We start from the raw sequence: 17,558 nt of genomic DNA on the forward strand, positions 1-17,558 counted from the left end.
TGTGCGAGTTGGAGAACGACACATAAGAGAAGGTGCTGTATTTTGACCTGCGCGGAAAGTGCCGCTAATTTTTCAAAATTGTGTACATACGTTCTGCATGACTTAAAGTGTCGGAGTTTTTCCTGTATCTCATATGAATCTGTGACTAATGGGCAACAAATGGAGGTCTCTTAGCTTTCTGTCATTTGTAAGCGCTTCGGAAACCAACATCAATTCTGCCATTTCATTTGATTGACTCTTCAACAACGCAGCTTGCAGCACGTAACGCATCGTCGTATGTAGAGGTTCGTTCCCGACCGACGAGACGACACTAGAGCTGCACTGCATCCCCTCTAACAAATGTTAGGAGTCTTGGCTCTGCCCATGTGTATGTTGTGATAAGTTCACGTGCATTCACAACAATCATGGTGGGGGCGAATAAAGAAGCTGGAGTCAACAAACATTCCTCCAAAACCACAGAAGCGAAACCTGCAAAGCCAAAGAAGAGTGGATCTCTGTCGGGCAGAACGTCGCCTGGTCTCAATGTCAAACGATTTACCATTCCCAAGAAACAGAAAGGTAATTTAAGTTTGTTGATGACATCAATGATGTCTCTAACGTTAGGCCTAAATTACCTAAAAATTTAACTTGAGTGAATTTAAGACTGAGTCACTGAACAGAAGAAGCTTGCCTTGAGTCTGCAAATGCCAATGCAGTTCGGGAAACCCACTCACAAGGGGGGCCCCTCCTTATGTAAGTTAACCCGTCCCCCTTATAAGTAACCCCCGGGGCACCCCTTATAAGGAGTCTCCACGCTTTTTTGCAATGCAACGCGAAAATGAAAGGACTGCGGCAATTCGCTTGATTATGTCCATAAAGCTTCACAAGTTTCCTAGTTACTCACGAAATTTGAGCAAAATCGGTTTGAGGCATCATATCTAAAATCATGGATTTAAATGCGATGTCAAACGACCCATGCGAATGCTGAAATGCGAGCGATTACTGGCGTGAGTGTCGCCAGGTGCGGCGGCGCGGCAATGTTTGAGTGCAGACGTGGCGACTGACCTCCGTACTCAGTCGCCACGTCTGCACTCAAGCATTGCCGCGCCTGGCGACACTCACGCCAGTAATCGCTCGCATTTCAGCATTCGCATGGGTCGTTTGACATCGCATTTAAATCCATGATTTTAGATATGATGCCTCAAACCGATTTTGCTCAAATTTCGTAACTAGGAAACTTGTGAAGCTTTATGGACATAATCAAGCGAATTGCCGCAGTCCTTTCATTTTCGCGTTGCATTGCAAAACAGCGTGGAGACTTCTTATAAGGGGTGCCCCGGGGGTTACTTATAAGGGGGACGAGGTTACTTATAAGGGGGACGGGTTACTTATAAGGAGGGGCCCCCCTTGTGAGTGGGTTTCCCGAACTGAATGGAGCTCAGAGCTTGGACCTAGAACTAGAAGAAATTCCTTTGCTTTCTGCAACATGGATTGGCCCTAACGTTACAGCTATACCGCCACCGGTGTGTCGTTTGTGACGATGGCCGAAAAGATTTGAATTTCAAGAGAAATAACGGGGTTACAATTGTCAACAAAAGATGGATCAATATCATTGAATATATGTTCATTTATACTTTAGAAGGTAGTTTACAGTAGATCTGTCATTATTGTCATGGATTCATGGTTTTTGTTGCCACTCCATTCATTCACTTACTGTTCATATTGTTGGTGCCTGTACGTAGTGTGCAGTGTGACATTCCCAGCTAGCAGTTCATACAGTGGAGAGACATCCTTGAGCTTGGAAAGAGATGACATATTTCACAATAAGGCCTTTTTTGACAAATATTTGTTGTTGTGAAAAATACCCAATGGCTGGGGCAGTGGGCCATGTCTGGTATAGATTTTCGGTTATCCTGGGTTTTACTTTAGGGGTCTAAATTATTTTGGGCTTCTAACTTCAGCACAGGCATAGATACGGACTATGGAAAGCCAAATAGGATTAGGGTTAGGGTTATAGGGTTAGGGTTAGGGTTTTAGGGTTAGGGTTAGGTTTAGGGTTAGGGTTTAGGTTAGGGTTTAGGGTTAGGGTTTAGGTTAGGGTTAGGGTTATGGTGAAACCATTTTGGCTTTCCATAGTCCGTATCTATGCCTGTGCTGAAGTTAGCAGCCCAAAATAATTTAGACCCCTAAAACCCAGGATAGCCAGATTTTCTAACTGACTGAGTGGCAAGTACATGATTTGTGTGAGCACCTCGCTGACTAGCTGCAAGAAAATAAGTGAAGAATGCAGTTACCAAATTCTTGAAATTCTCGCATCAAGATGCTTTCATTGCCATTGATTGACAAATTGCCCTACATCGACGTAAATAAGCACTGAATTGATCAGTGTTTAAGTACTAGCCATGATTTAAAAATAAAAGCTAAATTTTACTTAAACACCGATCAAATCAGTGCTTATTTATGTTGATGTAGGGCAATTTGTCAATCAGTTGCAATTACCAATGCCATTGTCTATTCATCATTTGATAATGAGAGGATATTGTTGCTGGAGTTTAAGGGAATTGAATGACTAAATGAGTAGAAATAATTCTAGGCCCTTTTGGCAAATCTTTTTTTTTTTTGGCTTCATTTGAATCACTAGCAGAAAGAAAAAGGTTAATATGCATTTTCTTGTCTTTTTTTTGCTGACATTACTGGTAAATCAAAATTCAATAACTTTACACTTAATTGTACACAAATCAAAATGTACTGTCATATTTTTGTCACAGGAGTTTCAGCACTACATTCATGCATGTTTCATATTGGAGATCAAGTCCTTAGCTAGGGTATAGTCAGAGTTTCAAAGTACCCCTTCACACTGGGCTTGAGAGCTCGAGTCAGTTACTACACATGTATACTGAATGTGGAACCATCAGCGAAACAGCTGATACACAATTGACTTACTATACCCTACTGTATATTTAAATGCGCTAACATACATGTACAATAATTTCCTTTGCAGACCTCCTGAATGAAGTAGAGCTAGACTCCAGTGAGTATCTAAGAGAGGTGCTCCCAATCATCCAACAGGGTTATCGCGACTCGAACTCAAAGAACAAGTTCAGTTACGTGAAGGCTCAACTTGTCCACAATGCAACCATCAAGAGAGAGGTACAGTCCAGCATGTCTTAAGTTGAAATCCTGTAAACTTGGATACACTTGAACTTAAGCCAATATGTGTCCCCAGTTCAATGACCAGTCTCCCTTGACTCCACTTTACCCCCATCCCTGAAATAAGGTAAAAGGTATTGGTGATACTTCTTCATCAAAGACAGAGAATGACCCTATTCTATGTTGCTATTTTTTTTTAACCATCTAGAACTCCCTTTGGACATCAGCCACTCTGAGGTCACAGAGATTGGTCAGTTACCCAACAATCCTCAACATAAATCAGTCAACACCTCAGTGTTTCCAAAGCATAGGTACACCCATATGGACACATGTCTATTTCAAGTCCAACTCATAGCCCTTGTTGGTTAACCAGTTATTCTTGCCAATGCCTTGTTGTTTATTTGCTGCTGTAATAGTGCATGGGAGAAGATCTGTTGACTTCGAAGTTGTTGTATAAAACAAATAGTGTATAGTCTTTACTCATACCATGGAACAAGATTTCACATTTGATGAAAGATGAGGCACACTATTACATTCCACTTCGCCTCGTTGAATAGAGTGCTTCCGTCTTTCACCTCAAGCAAAATCTTGTACCATCGCACATGTGACCATTCACTATTATGTATAATGTCCATTGTCTGTCGTCTGTTGCCCGTAAACCTTTTGCATTTTCATCTTTTTCTTTGAAAACCCCATAATGGATTTTCACCAAACTTGGCAGGAAGCATCCTTAGGGGTATAGCATCTCAACTTATTCAAATGAGCACCATGATGTGATGTCTAGAGCAAAATTAAATTGTGAATTAGTAAGTTGATGACTGTAGTTTCAAGTTTGTTCATGGTGGATCCGTAGGTGCCCCCACCCCCAAACTAGGGTCTGAATTGTAAATTTTCATCTTCATCTTGAGAATGCATGGTCAAATGTTCACCAAAATTGGCAGGTATTATCCTTTGGTGAAAGAATATAATTTTTACAAATTGGCACCATTCCCCACTTGGAAGGCCCTTGCTGCACAATGCCCGAGGTGTGTTTGTGTGTGTGTGTGTGTGTGTGTGTGTGGGGGGGGGGGGGGGGGGGGGGCGACAAAACCCCCAAATTAAGGAATTTTTTATGCCTCCGCCACAAAGTGTTGCCAGAGGCATTATGTTTTGGAGTTGTCCGTCCGTCTGTCCGTCCTTCTGTCCATTATCAATTTTGTGGACAGTGTAACTAAAAAACTGTTTGAAGTATCGTAATCAAAACTTGGCATGCACATGCTCAAGGTCGAATGCTCAAAATTTTGCTATATCCCCCATGTCTATGCAATGCCTCAAGGTATTTTCTTGAAACTTACACTTTGTACATATGTACTACCAAATAAAGATTCTTCAGAGAGAGTTTTGGATCATGAGGTCAAAGGTCAAGTGAAAATGTTGAAATCTCACTTTTTTCCTCCATATTTCGCAAATGGTTCAAGGTATCTTCATGGAACTTAGGACATATGCATGTACTGACTGGCAGTGATTATCTAGGGAATTTTGGGGTCATGATTCAAAGGACAGGGGGTCAAATGTCAAGGTCAACTCAAATTTTTATTATTTCCCTCATATTTATGCAATATCTGCAGGATTTTTCTTGAAACTTTTCATATAGGCCTATACGTATTACCCAATAGAGCTTCTCTGGGAAGTTTCTTACCAAAAGGTCAAAGGTCTAGTGAAAGTGCTAAATTTCACTTCTTCCATATCTTGAAAGTGATTCAAGGTATCATCATGAAATGTATTATAGGCATGTTCTACCTGACAGTGATTCTCTTGGGAATTTTCAGGTCATAGGGTCAAAAGGCAAGGGTCAAAGGCTGGGTTAAAATGCTAAAATTTTACTATTTAATACTGAAATTATACTTTTTCTCCATACCTTGAAATTGCTCAATGCATAAACTTACAAAAGGGTCAAAAGTCAAGTGAAAATCCTCGAATCCCCAAATACCTGCAGACAATATAGCCATTCATCCAATCATATCTAGTTCAAGGAAAGTGAAAATACAACACATTTGCGACAAACCTGTCATTCTAATATTTTGCCAATTATGTGAAACTGTCATCACACATTGTCAAGACATTGTACAATAGACCTACTAAGAGAACCATACATTATGTCGGCGGCATGCCATTTGCCATAGCGACATAGTTGCAAATGCTTCTCTCAAACTGTAGGAGATAAGCTAAGGTAGTGCTGCATTTAATTTACATAAGTGACAGCAGTTTTGAGTTTGTTTAAGGCAGATGAAGGGATGAGCTGGAGGAGAGGGAAGGGAGACAAAATTTAGGCCAATCTTCTCATTTTCATCTTCTTCGTGGACATGGTCAGATTTTACCAGATTTGATAGGGATTACATCCAGGGTGATAGAATATGTATCGGTGCAAATGAGCACCATTCCCCACCTGGGGGCTCGAATAAAATTATTGTTATCACTTTTTACAATGTGTGTGTGTGTGTGTGCATACAAAACATGAGTTTGCTATAAAAGGAAACCCAAACCCAAAGAGAAATGTGGATTGAGTGAAAGCAGCAACGTACATATCAGTGAAAGTTTGAGGAAAATCGGACAATCGATACAAAAGTTATGAATTTTGAAAGTTTTGTGTTGGAACTGCTGGATGAGGAAACTACTAGAGGTTATGGCGCCATGTGTGGACAACAATACAGTATAAAGAAAATATAATAAAGGGAATTCCACAAAAATCATTTTTCATGAAAATTACATATTCCATTAACTTGATACCGACATATGTTAAGGGTAGTAATTATTTCCCCTGCTTTCTGAAAGCGGTTAGTCAAGTGTTCTTTCATTATGCTAGAAGAGTGAATTTTTGTGAAGTTTTCTTTATATTTTCTTTATATTGTTGTCCACACATTTGTACATCATAATAATCTCTAGTACATGTAGTCTCCTCATCCAACGGTCCCAACACCAAAACTTTAAAAATTCATAACTTTTGCATCTCTTGTCCGATTTTCCTCAAACTTTCACTGATGTGTTCTGATACTAATGTTGCTGCTTTCACTCAATCCACATTGCTCTGGGTTTGGATTTCCTTTAATGGTGTAAAGACCGAGTTTATATAAATTTGTTTTGAGTTTACAGGTGACTCAATTTCTGACCTGTATACTTGAGACTCGTAATCAGGAGAAAGGTCCTAATAATACATTGTAAGTTATCATCTCTGTTGAATGGTGGCAACTGTGTTGATTATAGCACCATGTATACCTCCATGCATATTTTCCTGTTTAAAGATAATAAAAAGTTTTGGTACCTCAAAAGTTTCCCTGAATTTCCTTGTCTTGGTTTGTGTTTCACATTAAAGTACGTTGTCTGTGAGAATTACTCTCCCCAAAGTGCTCTCATGTCTTAGTAATCATGCAATAATGGTTTCGTACCAGAGCCGTCGCCGTACAGCGTCGATAAATATTGTACGAAACCACTGACTGCGACCAGCAGCGTGCAGCCCATTGTACGCATAGCTAACTGCGACCAGCAGCCCCATACGCATAGCGTAATGGGGCTTCGCATTGTAACATTCTGGATCATGACAGAATTAGTATCGCGGGTAAATGTCAATTTAAGATCCCAAAATTTCTTCGATTTGAACACTTACCAATTAAGTTGAAGTATTACAGGCTTCGAATAACGTTTGGTTCTGCCAATAGTCCCTTTCTTTTCGAATTGATGACTGAATGTGACTCGGTCGAGAGGACCTTGGGAGAGCTACATGCACCATGGACCGATGCATACACTGACTACTACGCAGAGACTCCAACTCTCCCGTTTTCGACGGGAGATCTCCCGCCGAAAGCCCATTTTTGCAAAATCTCCCGTTCTCCCACTTGAGATTTGGTTTCTCCCGCCCTGGCTCTGTGTCTCCCGATGGAAAGCATTTCTTACTTATTGCTATCGTATGTTTAAAAAATAAGCCTTAGATAGCACCAGAGAACATCTAGAACCCTAGGAACTTCGCGCTTCGCACACATCAACTTGGAGTCTCCCGTTTGCTAGGGGTTTCGGGCGGGAGAATCTCCAGATCAGAAGGTGCTTGGGGTTGGAGTCTCTGACTACGGCCAGCGCATGCGCACACAAACATCTTATCCGTTGATATGGGATTTGAAATTTGTGCGCATGTGATGTGTTCGCATGCACTGGCTGTAGTATTCAGTGTACATGGTGTATGTAGCTCTCCCAAGGTCCTCTCGGCCGAGTCACATTCAGTCATCAATTCGAACAGAAAGGGACTGTAGGCAGAACCAAACGTTGCCCGAAGCCTGTTTTCAATACTTCACCTTAATTGGTAAGTCTTCAAATTGAAGAATTTTTGGGATTTTAAGTTAACATTTATCCCGCGATACTAAATCTGTCATGATCCTGAATGCTACAATGCGAAGCCCGATTACGCTATGCGTATGGGACTGCTGGTCGCTATGCGTATGGGGCTGCTGGTCGCAGTTAATTGCATGATTACTAAGACATGAGAGCACTTTGGGGCGAGTAAGTCTCACAGTGTTAGTTATATGAAAGGTACTTTAACCCAGGGAGGTGAGAGGAATCACCTCCCTGTTTAACCTGAAACACAAACTAAGACAAGGAAATTTTTGAGGTACCAAAACTTTTTATTATCTTTAAATTAATATCCATTCTGTAGCAGGTAGCCTGTTAAACAGAAAGATTTACATCATTTACATGTATTCAGCATTGACTTTACCATGTGCAATCTATACTTGGTATAATTATGTTATTGAAATTGAAATTCAGATTCAAGTTCAAATTCAAAACACCCCGGTCAATATTTGAAAGCAAGTCTGTTTTTCTGTGGTTTGTGTCATTTGAAATTGTGGCACATTACTGTTCATTGAATTTGGCTAACCAAGTGAAAGCCAGCATTCATTTCCCAACTATCAGCCTTTGACTTGTCTTGTGAATACAACGCATCGTGCCAATTAAATTTATGACATAGAGAAGTGTGCATGGGGCATGATCTTTATCGTCACTGCACATGCATACAGTCATGGACATGATGTGTATATTGTGTTGTTGTTTTAAAGTTTGTAAAACAAGGTAGGATGTCGTGAATAATTTACTGGTAAAAGTAATTAATCACTTTGCATTTAGCATGTTGCTTTCAAATGGCATACTGGTGGTACACCGTTTCAGTGTACACTATACTTTATTAATTTGCATTTTATAGGAGGCTCTCAAAATTAAAAGCATCTATAAAATGTAATGCCTAGCTATTTTGTGAATTATGTGGTGACCAGGAACCCCCTCCTCCCCCCCCCCCCCAAAAAAAAATGCATTGAAAATAGTGCTCTGTAATTAAATAATCACCAAATACAGACAAAATTAAAATATGCTTACAATAATAATTATTGAAGGAAAAGAGCAAAGTATCATGGTATTGTATCAACCAGATGATCTTGTCACATACCTTTTTCACTGAGTGTTTTTTTTTCTTCTTCTTTTTTGATGATTAAGTACACCCTGTCTACTTGTGTTCAGTTGACCAAATTAATTTATTGACAACAAATGCGTACAGTTGAATAACTATATATCATTTTTTTTTCTCTCTACATCTATGTGTAGTTTATGGAGAAGAAACGGGAGATGAAGGATGAAGGAAGAAATGAGAAAGAGTTAACAGAAAGCTTTGCTTTCCTCTTTGTTGACAAGGAAGAAAAGGTATGTCAATCTTTATTTGATTTGTCATATTGCAAGTGTTCGTACTTAGAGATTTGATGATCCTCACCTTAAAGTATTCTGAAAATATTGATGTAGCTGTAATTCATAGTAGCCATGTAAAACTCAAGAGAGAAGATTTGCAAAATTTATATCATAGTCTCAGTTTATTCAAGATTCAAGCTTCAAATAGCACTAATCTAAAAACATTTACATTAAATAAAGAAGCCGTTTTGAAATATTTCAAGAAACTTTGGCATATTTGTTCTCTGATTCTCGGGCAGATCTGATGAAGCTTTGAAGTGACATGTGATATAATGATAAAACAAAAGTGTGATCCCCAAAACCAGACCAAAAAAAAAATGAAAAATGAAAAAAAAAAAAGAAAATATGTCATGAGTTCTACTCCACAGTGATTGTAGCTTTAATGGAAATATTTTAGTCAAACTTACTTAACTGTGTAAGTTTCATCAGAGTTGTAAGATATTTGTTGTGTAGCTAAATAAAATCATGTCTTCACATAAGTCATTGCATTTTTAGAAATTAGATTTTCATGATTTTTCCTCACCTGTTATGGTATTTTGTGCTAGAATTATCTTTATAAGTTAACCCGTCGAGGACAGTTTGATTTTGCGACAACACACATTTCCCATAGAGACCTGCCCGAGTATACTCAGGACTCGTCTGCAATGGGTTAACATTTTAATAGATTTACCTGCACTACTAATACAGATGGCTGCATATATATTCTACAGCCTCAGTTAAATACTTCTGCAGACTTCCAGAGGGGATATGAGGATGGTGATTTTTTATTTTCAATAGCAAAGTGGCTGAAAATACAACAGTTTTGTGGAAGAACGAAGGAGCCTTTAGTTATGTTGCATATCAGTTGAACAATTGATGAAGGGAGCTGGTAGAATTATTTTTTGGGGGAAAAATGTTAGTTACAGTTTTAGCTAGTCAAAATGAAAAGTATTCCCTGTACAATGTCTTAGTTACATGTTGTGAACTTTGTTGAGAACTATCAAGTGATAAAATTAACATTGGAGTTTATGACATGCTGGGATCGTGATAAAACAAAAATTTCTACAAGTATAACATCTCTACGTAGCTGCTGTCTTCAGTATGCCAACATAACCATTTTTTGTTGATCTGGTTCCCATGGCATAGAGGAAACAAACTTTGTGCCGTAGGTAGACACAAGACTATAATGGATGTTTCTTCTACAAAGTAGCTAGCAAGCCTATACAGAAGTCGTGTACTGACAGCATATCGCATGTCTACTGTATGATTCCTTCTGCTTGTAGGTCAGGTCTTTCCTTAGTCACATTTTGCGTAAGACATGACCAAAACATGGAGTTGGGTTTGTTGTCATTTCTTTTGCAGGTGAAGGAGCTTTGCCGTGATTCTCTCTCTGTCAGATATAGAGACAAGTCTGGTATTCACTGCCTTGGGAAACCTACCATGGGTAAGCTCCTTTCTTTCTTTTTTTTTTCAGCTGCCATTTTTCATAAGGCATCAGTGACTTGTCCCTTTTTAAAGTAAAGTAAAGACAGACATTAGCTACTAATTGAGTATTTTGCAAAACAGTTGTCCTCCAGTGTTGATAGACCTGTTAATTTTCAAATGGACTGTATTAATGTATATATATCGTCCATCAGACATACAGCATATTGTTTGATGCAAGGTAAAAGCATAGAAGAAATGTTTGTATGCTGATTGACAGACACCTCATTATTTATGTGCAATGCCAAATGTAAGAAATTATAAAAATTCAAAAATAGAAATAATAAATCAATAGCCTAATCCATAATTACTCTCATATCTACTCCATAAAGGGAGTTCCCACAGGTTTTAATGAGAGTGAAAGTTAAGGTACAGTCATACTACAGTGCACTCGTGTTATAGCGAACATGGTTACTCGTAAATAAACAAAATTCTTGTTACAACAGAATTGAAATTCAGGTTCCAAAATTGTCATCTTTCTTTATACATTATACTAGCTGACTGTCAAAATTTCGATATAACAAAAGAAAACTGCTGGTCCCGTGGACTTCGTTATAATGGGAATGCACTGTAGTATTTTCTATGAGGCACTGTATAGTATACTGGGATTGTACATAAAAGACACAGGACATGTCATTGGGCCATCCAACAGTGTGTTGTTTATCAATCCATATTTCCTTTTTCATGCAGCTGATTTGGGATGGTTTCTCAATTACACGTATGTACTGCATGCCACACATCAGAAGTACAGGTGCACTTGTTTATATCTATTCACATTTGAATGATATCTGCCACATTCATGTAATTTCCATCACACACTGAGTGTGAAATAGATGAAAGACATATATCCCCAAGCAGTTTTCCATCCTGCCCTCCATGACTATCACCGTAGGACTATTGTTCTCAACAAGGACTTCACTAAAATAAATACAACTACATCCTTTAGATTACAAGCCACTAACAGCATTGGGCACAGTTGTTCTCAGCTCAAGTGACATAAATTTAAGTATGACATTAAATTGTTTAACCCACTAGTTATAAAGTAAATTGTCTGGTCTTGACAACAGTAACAGAGTATGTTTCACATTATTGTTTTGCAGGTGTTCATTTGTGTCGCTATTCTGACATGTTGCAGCGAAGTGGAGTCTGTAAGAATGGAATGCTGCTCATCTTCAAGATCCTCAAGGTAGTTTGTTGCACAGCTTCAAGTGCTTTGTGAATCAATGACACTATCTTTGTGATGATAAGTTGTCAATATGTAAATTATGACATCACGATCTGGACGAGCTTGATGTATGTATTATGTATAATTTACGCCTAATCGTTTTTTTTTTAAAAGCTATTTGGTGCCTAATTAAGAGCTCAAAGTGCAGTCGTAAAGCTATCACTTTAAAGAACTAGAGAAGCACTCTCAGAGCGCAGACCTCTGCCAAGCATACAGCTCATTTCCACCACTGATCTTGTTCTTTCATAGAGATCAGTTATTGTATGTATGCGTGCTGAAAGTCGCCCAATTTCCCAATATAGAAGCCTTTTGTTACGTCATAAACTTACAGCTGCGTGGCGCACCTCGCCTTTGCACAAACTAGAGCACGTGCTTTAGAGCGCGCGCATGCAAACATCAAATACGCGCAGCCTGAATTCCCAAGTTCATTGACCCTACCTGCCAAAATAGCAAAATCCTTCATAAATTCCCTAAAAATTCCCGGATTACCACCAAAATTTAACCATCTGTTACTTGTGTCATTCTCAGCCTTTCCTGTAAGTTTAATCTAAATCTGCTGACTACTTTTTGAGTTATTTTGCTCACGGACAAACAAACAAACGGTAATGAAAACATAACCTCCTCCCTTTGCTGAGGTAAAAGAAGTCAGGATACAAATTAGTTTGTTGATTACACTATGTTGATGCATATCAGATGATTTTGTGGAGAATTATGCCCATATATACAAATGATGTGATAAAATAGAACAAAATGTTCAATTAAGAAGGCAAAGTGAAAGGGCATGAACATTACTGAGAGCAGTAGTGCATGATGTGTTGTGCTGGTATGCGTTGGTTCATGAGACTTAGTAAGTAAATTACCCTCTGCAAACTACCCTTTATATATGAAGGGAAAAGTAGTCTTTACCAAACTTACGAGTAGGTATCCTGTTAGTATTATTGCCCAAGTAACTGTAGCAGGGACTTCAATTTTGTAAAGTACTACTTAAATGGTCTTGGGAAGGATTCATGAAATGAGTCATGCAGGAGTGTACAACTTACTGACCCATGCACAGGGCAAAGTGAAAGCCATACCCCTGGCCTACGGAAGGGATTTACTGGAGCCTACCCCAAACTTTGACTGCCATGTAGCCAAGAACTCTGGGGAGGAGCAACCTGGCACTGCTGTCATCAGACTCTTTGACTCATCTCAGGTGAGGCATGGGTCAAGCCACACCCCGTGGACTGATGGGGTCAGGCTTGGCATCAAAGAGTTTATGCGGGGCTGCACACTAACCCATTTTCCCTACTAGTCCAAAATTTACTGATCCTGTACTTTTTTTTCAACTGGCCCCAACAATTCATGTTATTTTTTCAGCAATCTCTGAAAAGTTGCTGGGCTGACAGTGATTTTTGCCATTCTGGAACCGTCCGGCCAGTGCCAGCGTTCAGGTTCAGCGTTGGTTTATGACCTCCCAAGGAGGGCATTTTGATCTTGGGTGTCTGATAGCAATTCATGAACACCTTGGTCACAACTTGTACCCGTTCCGAAAGTCCCAAGCTCTTCGTGTGCCATATTATTCTGAAACCACAACACATGAATACTCTTGAAAAACATGTATTTCAAAGCTGTATATAACTTTATTGTATAGAGTCATTTATGCTGGAAATACACTACAACAACATTGTAGAGAAAATCACAAGCTTTGCGGTGATGAAGATTTTATTAACAAACTGTTTAAATGTTTATTCTGAGGCTATTGTGATTCATTTTGGGTCCGAAGTCGAGTCAGTCATGCAACCGAAAGTCGTATAGTGTGCAGCGGCCCTTACACTGTGTAGACTTACTTTTACATTCCTTTGTCCTAAAACATCCAAAATTCCAGTAGATGAGAAGAATATTACATGTTAATAATTTCAGGAATGTTTTCCTGTAGTAGTATTTTGCCTTGAATGCAAAATATTGCAGTTTTTGACCAACCATGAATATACTTGTTGATACTTGCTTCACCAGATCTTCATCTATGACTTTGATACTGATGAGGTGGAGTTTCGTCCCAGACCAAGGAATGTCTGCCCATTTGCTGTAGTACATTTTACATACTCAGACAGTGGCAGTGCATCATCTGCAACCACTACAGCCAGCTTCAATAGGTAAAGCATGACACCTTGTGCTTTGGGCAGACGGGAAGGGGTTTGCACCATTTTCATCTAAAACAAGACAAATACTAAACAAACAGAACAACACTGCATTCATCAGTAACCATGATGTATGACTCACCAGAAGTTAGTCCGTGTTTTAGATATGATTGTCAGAATTAATTCAAGCTTTAGCTGATTTTTTTTCATTGTAAGATTATGAAGTGGAATGAATCAAGAAATCAACCAAAGGCAGTACTTTATGTTTCATTTGGGATGGTATGTGATGCTCCTCACATCCATCATATTTTCAGAACTGTTTCCCTAATCAAAGAATGGTTTTACCTGATGAAATTGTGTTCATACTTGCATTCTGTGTGGTAATTAATGCCCAGTATTTTTTGACCCAGTGGTTTACCTAATTTGCTGAAAAATAATAGACCTAAACACGTTTATGACTTGATGTAAATCACCACCCTTCACGAAAAACAAACAAACAAACGTATTTGACTGCAGTCTGTATGAATTGTGCAAGTGCCGTAATGTAAACCTTGTGAAAATTCTTTTTTAAGTTTATTATCTTGTCTTGTATTTGCAGGAAAATGCCTTCTACATCCAGTGAGAGTACTCCAGCAAGGAGTGTGTCCGTCCCAGAGACGATGAGCCAAGCAGTGGTGGCGCCCTGCTTCCCTAGGGACGACATCATGAGAGAACGCCCCAAAGGAGACAAGGATAAGCCGTTCTGTAAGTCAAACCTACCATCTTCGATGATAACTGACCAGTAACTTTACTCTTTGAAATTAAATCAAGGCCCTGGTGCATAAAAAGATACAATCAGAGTCAGAAAATCCAACGAAATTCAGGTATCAGGCAATCAGAATTGAGTATTCAGAGACTTGTTTGATTTTCTGACTTCATTTTGCACTCAAGTTTTATTCAGTTGGTCTTTGTAAGTTTGTCTAGGGTATGACAAAAGATATTTCTTCCACTTTCCCAGCTATGCACTCATGTTGCATTTATACCCAACAGTGAGTCTCGGTTGTTCGGGCCAAGCAGACGAGTGGGTTTGTAACACCGTGTTGTTCTTTGTGTGGTATACCTGTATTTGTTTGTTATTTGCTATGATCTAAAATATTTGTGTTAAAGAGAAGAGATATGAATCCTATTTCACTGTACCAAGTGATTGTGGTTTTTGTAGTTTAATTGAAAAATAAGGAAGCACTGTGAAACTGGCAGTGATGGGCAAACCCTACATTTTTTACTGTGGTCAGATTGGCTACCACTTTAAGTGCCTGTAGGGTGTATCACGTAGCTGGCAGATGAATATTAAGATAGAAATATTATCCCCAAAACAAAGTGACTTCCTTTCACAAGCTGTTTATGATGTATCCTCATGTGTGAATGTTGTTGATCTGATCCCAAGAGAGAGCTTTGAAAAACATGGACTGACACATGAGGCAGAGGACTGGTTTACTGGATGAAATCCGAGCCAGCATTGGTACATGAGCCTCAAAAACATATCTACTCTCACTTCATCTTATGTTTAGTGTATCAGTGGATATACCAAAAAGTGTATTTTTAGATTCATATCAACATCCTTATATATCTCATACAATGAATCATTGATTCTCATTGGTTGAAATTGGGGCATAAACTCAGTAATTTCCCCATACTTTCTAAACTGCCCCATAGGAGTAAAGCACCCCATAGTACTAAACTGCCTCCTTTAGGTATATACGTTCCTTTAGGTATATATATTCATTCCCATATTCCAACTTTTATTGATTGACCACTATGTTATTATATGTTTGCAGTATTCTATGTATGTCTCCTAGCTGGATATCATATATTATTAAATTTTGTTTCATTTGATGTATTTTTTTTATCATTCATTGAGAAATATGAAGTAAATGAAATGAAATATGTGGTTCGTTTATGGACTGTAAATGCTTGTCTTCCGTCACGCGATGGCTGATCCTCGTCCAATGCAGTCGCGCTGCAAACTTCTATGGCAGTGCCCGATGTATAAACTGGCTAGCTGATAGTGATTGATCAATAAAATTTTGGGGCAATAATATCAACAATACCCTTAAAATCAGTCCATATCTGTTTAACCATGTCACCTGTTCTTGTTTCTGTGCTTGTGTGCAGTGATGAAGTATGCAGAGTACTCAGAGAGGACCTACAGGTTATGGGCAGGGAGTCTCATCAACAAGAATGGCAGCAGCTGTAAGGTTGCTGTGGTGTCTTTCAGTCTTGCCTTCCTACCATGCAAAATGTAAGCACATGGATGATCCTAGAGATCACCTTTTTTCTCTCTCTCTCTCTCTCTTTGCCTGTCTCTCTTGCCCTCTTTCTCTTTCTCAGTCTGTCTCTCCCTCTGTCTGTTTATGTCTCTTCCTATCTCTCCTTTTACAACCTGCATTTCTTCTAACCATGAGAGGTTTGGATATCTTGTGTCCTCCTTCTTTTACTAGATGATTACCTAGGTCAATACATCGTATTTCTCTTTGATAATGTACCAGAGGAGGATTTATTGACTCATGTAATATGCTGTTTAAAGTAGCTTCCACAAGTCTGTCCAATATATATATACATGTGAGTAGCTAATGTATGAGAAGCCTTGGAAATATACTGGTATGCCTGATTTTTCCAGAGGAATTAGGAAAAAAAAAAAAGAAAAAAAAAAGCACACATAGCTCAACGACTACATCACCCCAGTGGTTACATCTATGGCGAGGTTATAGATGTAGTCCTTCTGTGGCTCTGGTATCAATTATAGATTACAGAAGAGCGTGTGTTGAAAATGACTTTCTATTAGTGTATTTCATTTTTATTAGATTGTTTCAACACTTGTCATTCTTTAGCTAGTTGGTAAGTGTTCAGTACATCCTTGTCAAAAACACTTTTTATGCCTCCGCCACGAAGTGGTGCCGGAGGCATTATGTTTTTGGGTTGTCCGTCCGTCCGTCTGTCCTTCCGTCCGTCCTTCCGTCCGTAATGAATTTTGTGGACAGCATAACTAAAAATCCTTTTGAGGTATCCTAATGAAACTTGGCATGTATGTGTATTAGGGGATGAAGTTGTGCCTATCATCTTTTGGGTGCACATGCTCAAGGTCAAAGGTCAAAAGGTCAAGGTCAAATACGTAAAATTTCACTATTTCCACCATATCTATGCAATGCCTGAAGATATTTTCTTGAAACTGAGTGTATACATGTATTACCCAATTAAGATTCTTTGGTGAAAGTTTGGGGTCATGACGTCAAAGGTCAAAAGGTCAAGTAAGAATATTAAAACTTAACTTTTTTCTCTGTATCTTGGAAATCGTTCAAGGTATCTTCATGGAACATAGTATATATACATGTACTGACTGGCAGTGAATATCTAGAGAATTTAGGGTTCATGGTTCAAAGGTCAGGGGTCAAAGGTCAAGGGCAACACTTCAAAATTTTACTATTTCCCTCATATTTATGCAATGCCAGCAGGATTATCTTTTTTTTTTACACTTGGTGTATGCATGTATAACCTAATAGAGATTCTCTGGAAGCTTTCTTTTTTCTTCTTTTTTTTTTTGTTTGCCTCAAAGGTCAAAAGGTCAAAGATCAAGGGAAAGTGCTGAACTAACTTTTTCCTCCATATCTCAGAAGTGGCTCAAGTTATCTTGAAACTTACTATGTATTTATGCATGTTGTGCCTGACAGTGATTATCCTATGAATTTTAGGGTCAAAGGCCAGATGAAAATGGTAACAATGAACTTTTCATTATAGAAATTGCACTTTTTCTCCATACCTTGAAAATTACTCAATGCATAAACTTATGAATGGGTCAAAGTCAAGTTAAAGTCCTTAAATTGATTGATTGATAATGG

At 38.8% G+C, this 17,558-nt stretch overlaps 1 protein-coding gene across 1 annotated transcript in view; it reads left to right on the top strand.

Annotated features, from left to right (window-relative positions):
- The first annotated feature begins 259 nt into the window (after positions 1 to 259).
- LOC140246316 (uncharacterized) overlaps positions 260 to 17,558 on the top strand; it is a 46,965-nt gene continuing 29,666 nt past the window's right edge. Inside the window, exons 1-9 of the mRNA XM_072325788.1 lie at positions 260 to 558; positions 2,981 to 3,129; positions 8,746 to 8,841; positions 10,225 to 10,306; positions 11,445 to 11,530; positions 12,624 to 12,761; positions 13,562 to 13,701; positions 14,285 to 14,430; positions 15,838 to 15,964. Coding sequence (XP_072181889.1) covers positions 405 to 558; positions 2,981 to 3,129; positions 8,746 to 8,841; positions 10,225 to 10,306; positions 11,445 to 11,530; positions 12,624 to 12,761; positions 13,562 to 13,701; positions 14,285 to 14,430; positions 15,838 to 15,964 — 1,118 coding nt within the window. The 5' untranslated portion in view covers positions 260 to 404. The remainder of the gene's footprint in view (positions 559 to 2,980; positions 3,130 to 8,745; positions 8,842 to 10,224; positions 10,307 to 11,444; positions 11,531 to 12,623; positions 12,762 to 13,561; positions 13,702 to 14,284; positions 14,431 to 15,837; positions 15,965 to 17,558) is intronic.

This window comes from Diadema setosum, chromosome 2, assembly GCF_964275005.1.
Source record: "Diadema setosum chromosome 2, eeDiaSeto1, whole genome shotgun sequence".
NCBI lineage: Eukaryota > Metazoa > Echinodermata > Echinoidea > Diadematoida > Diadematidae > Diadema > Diadema setosum.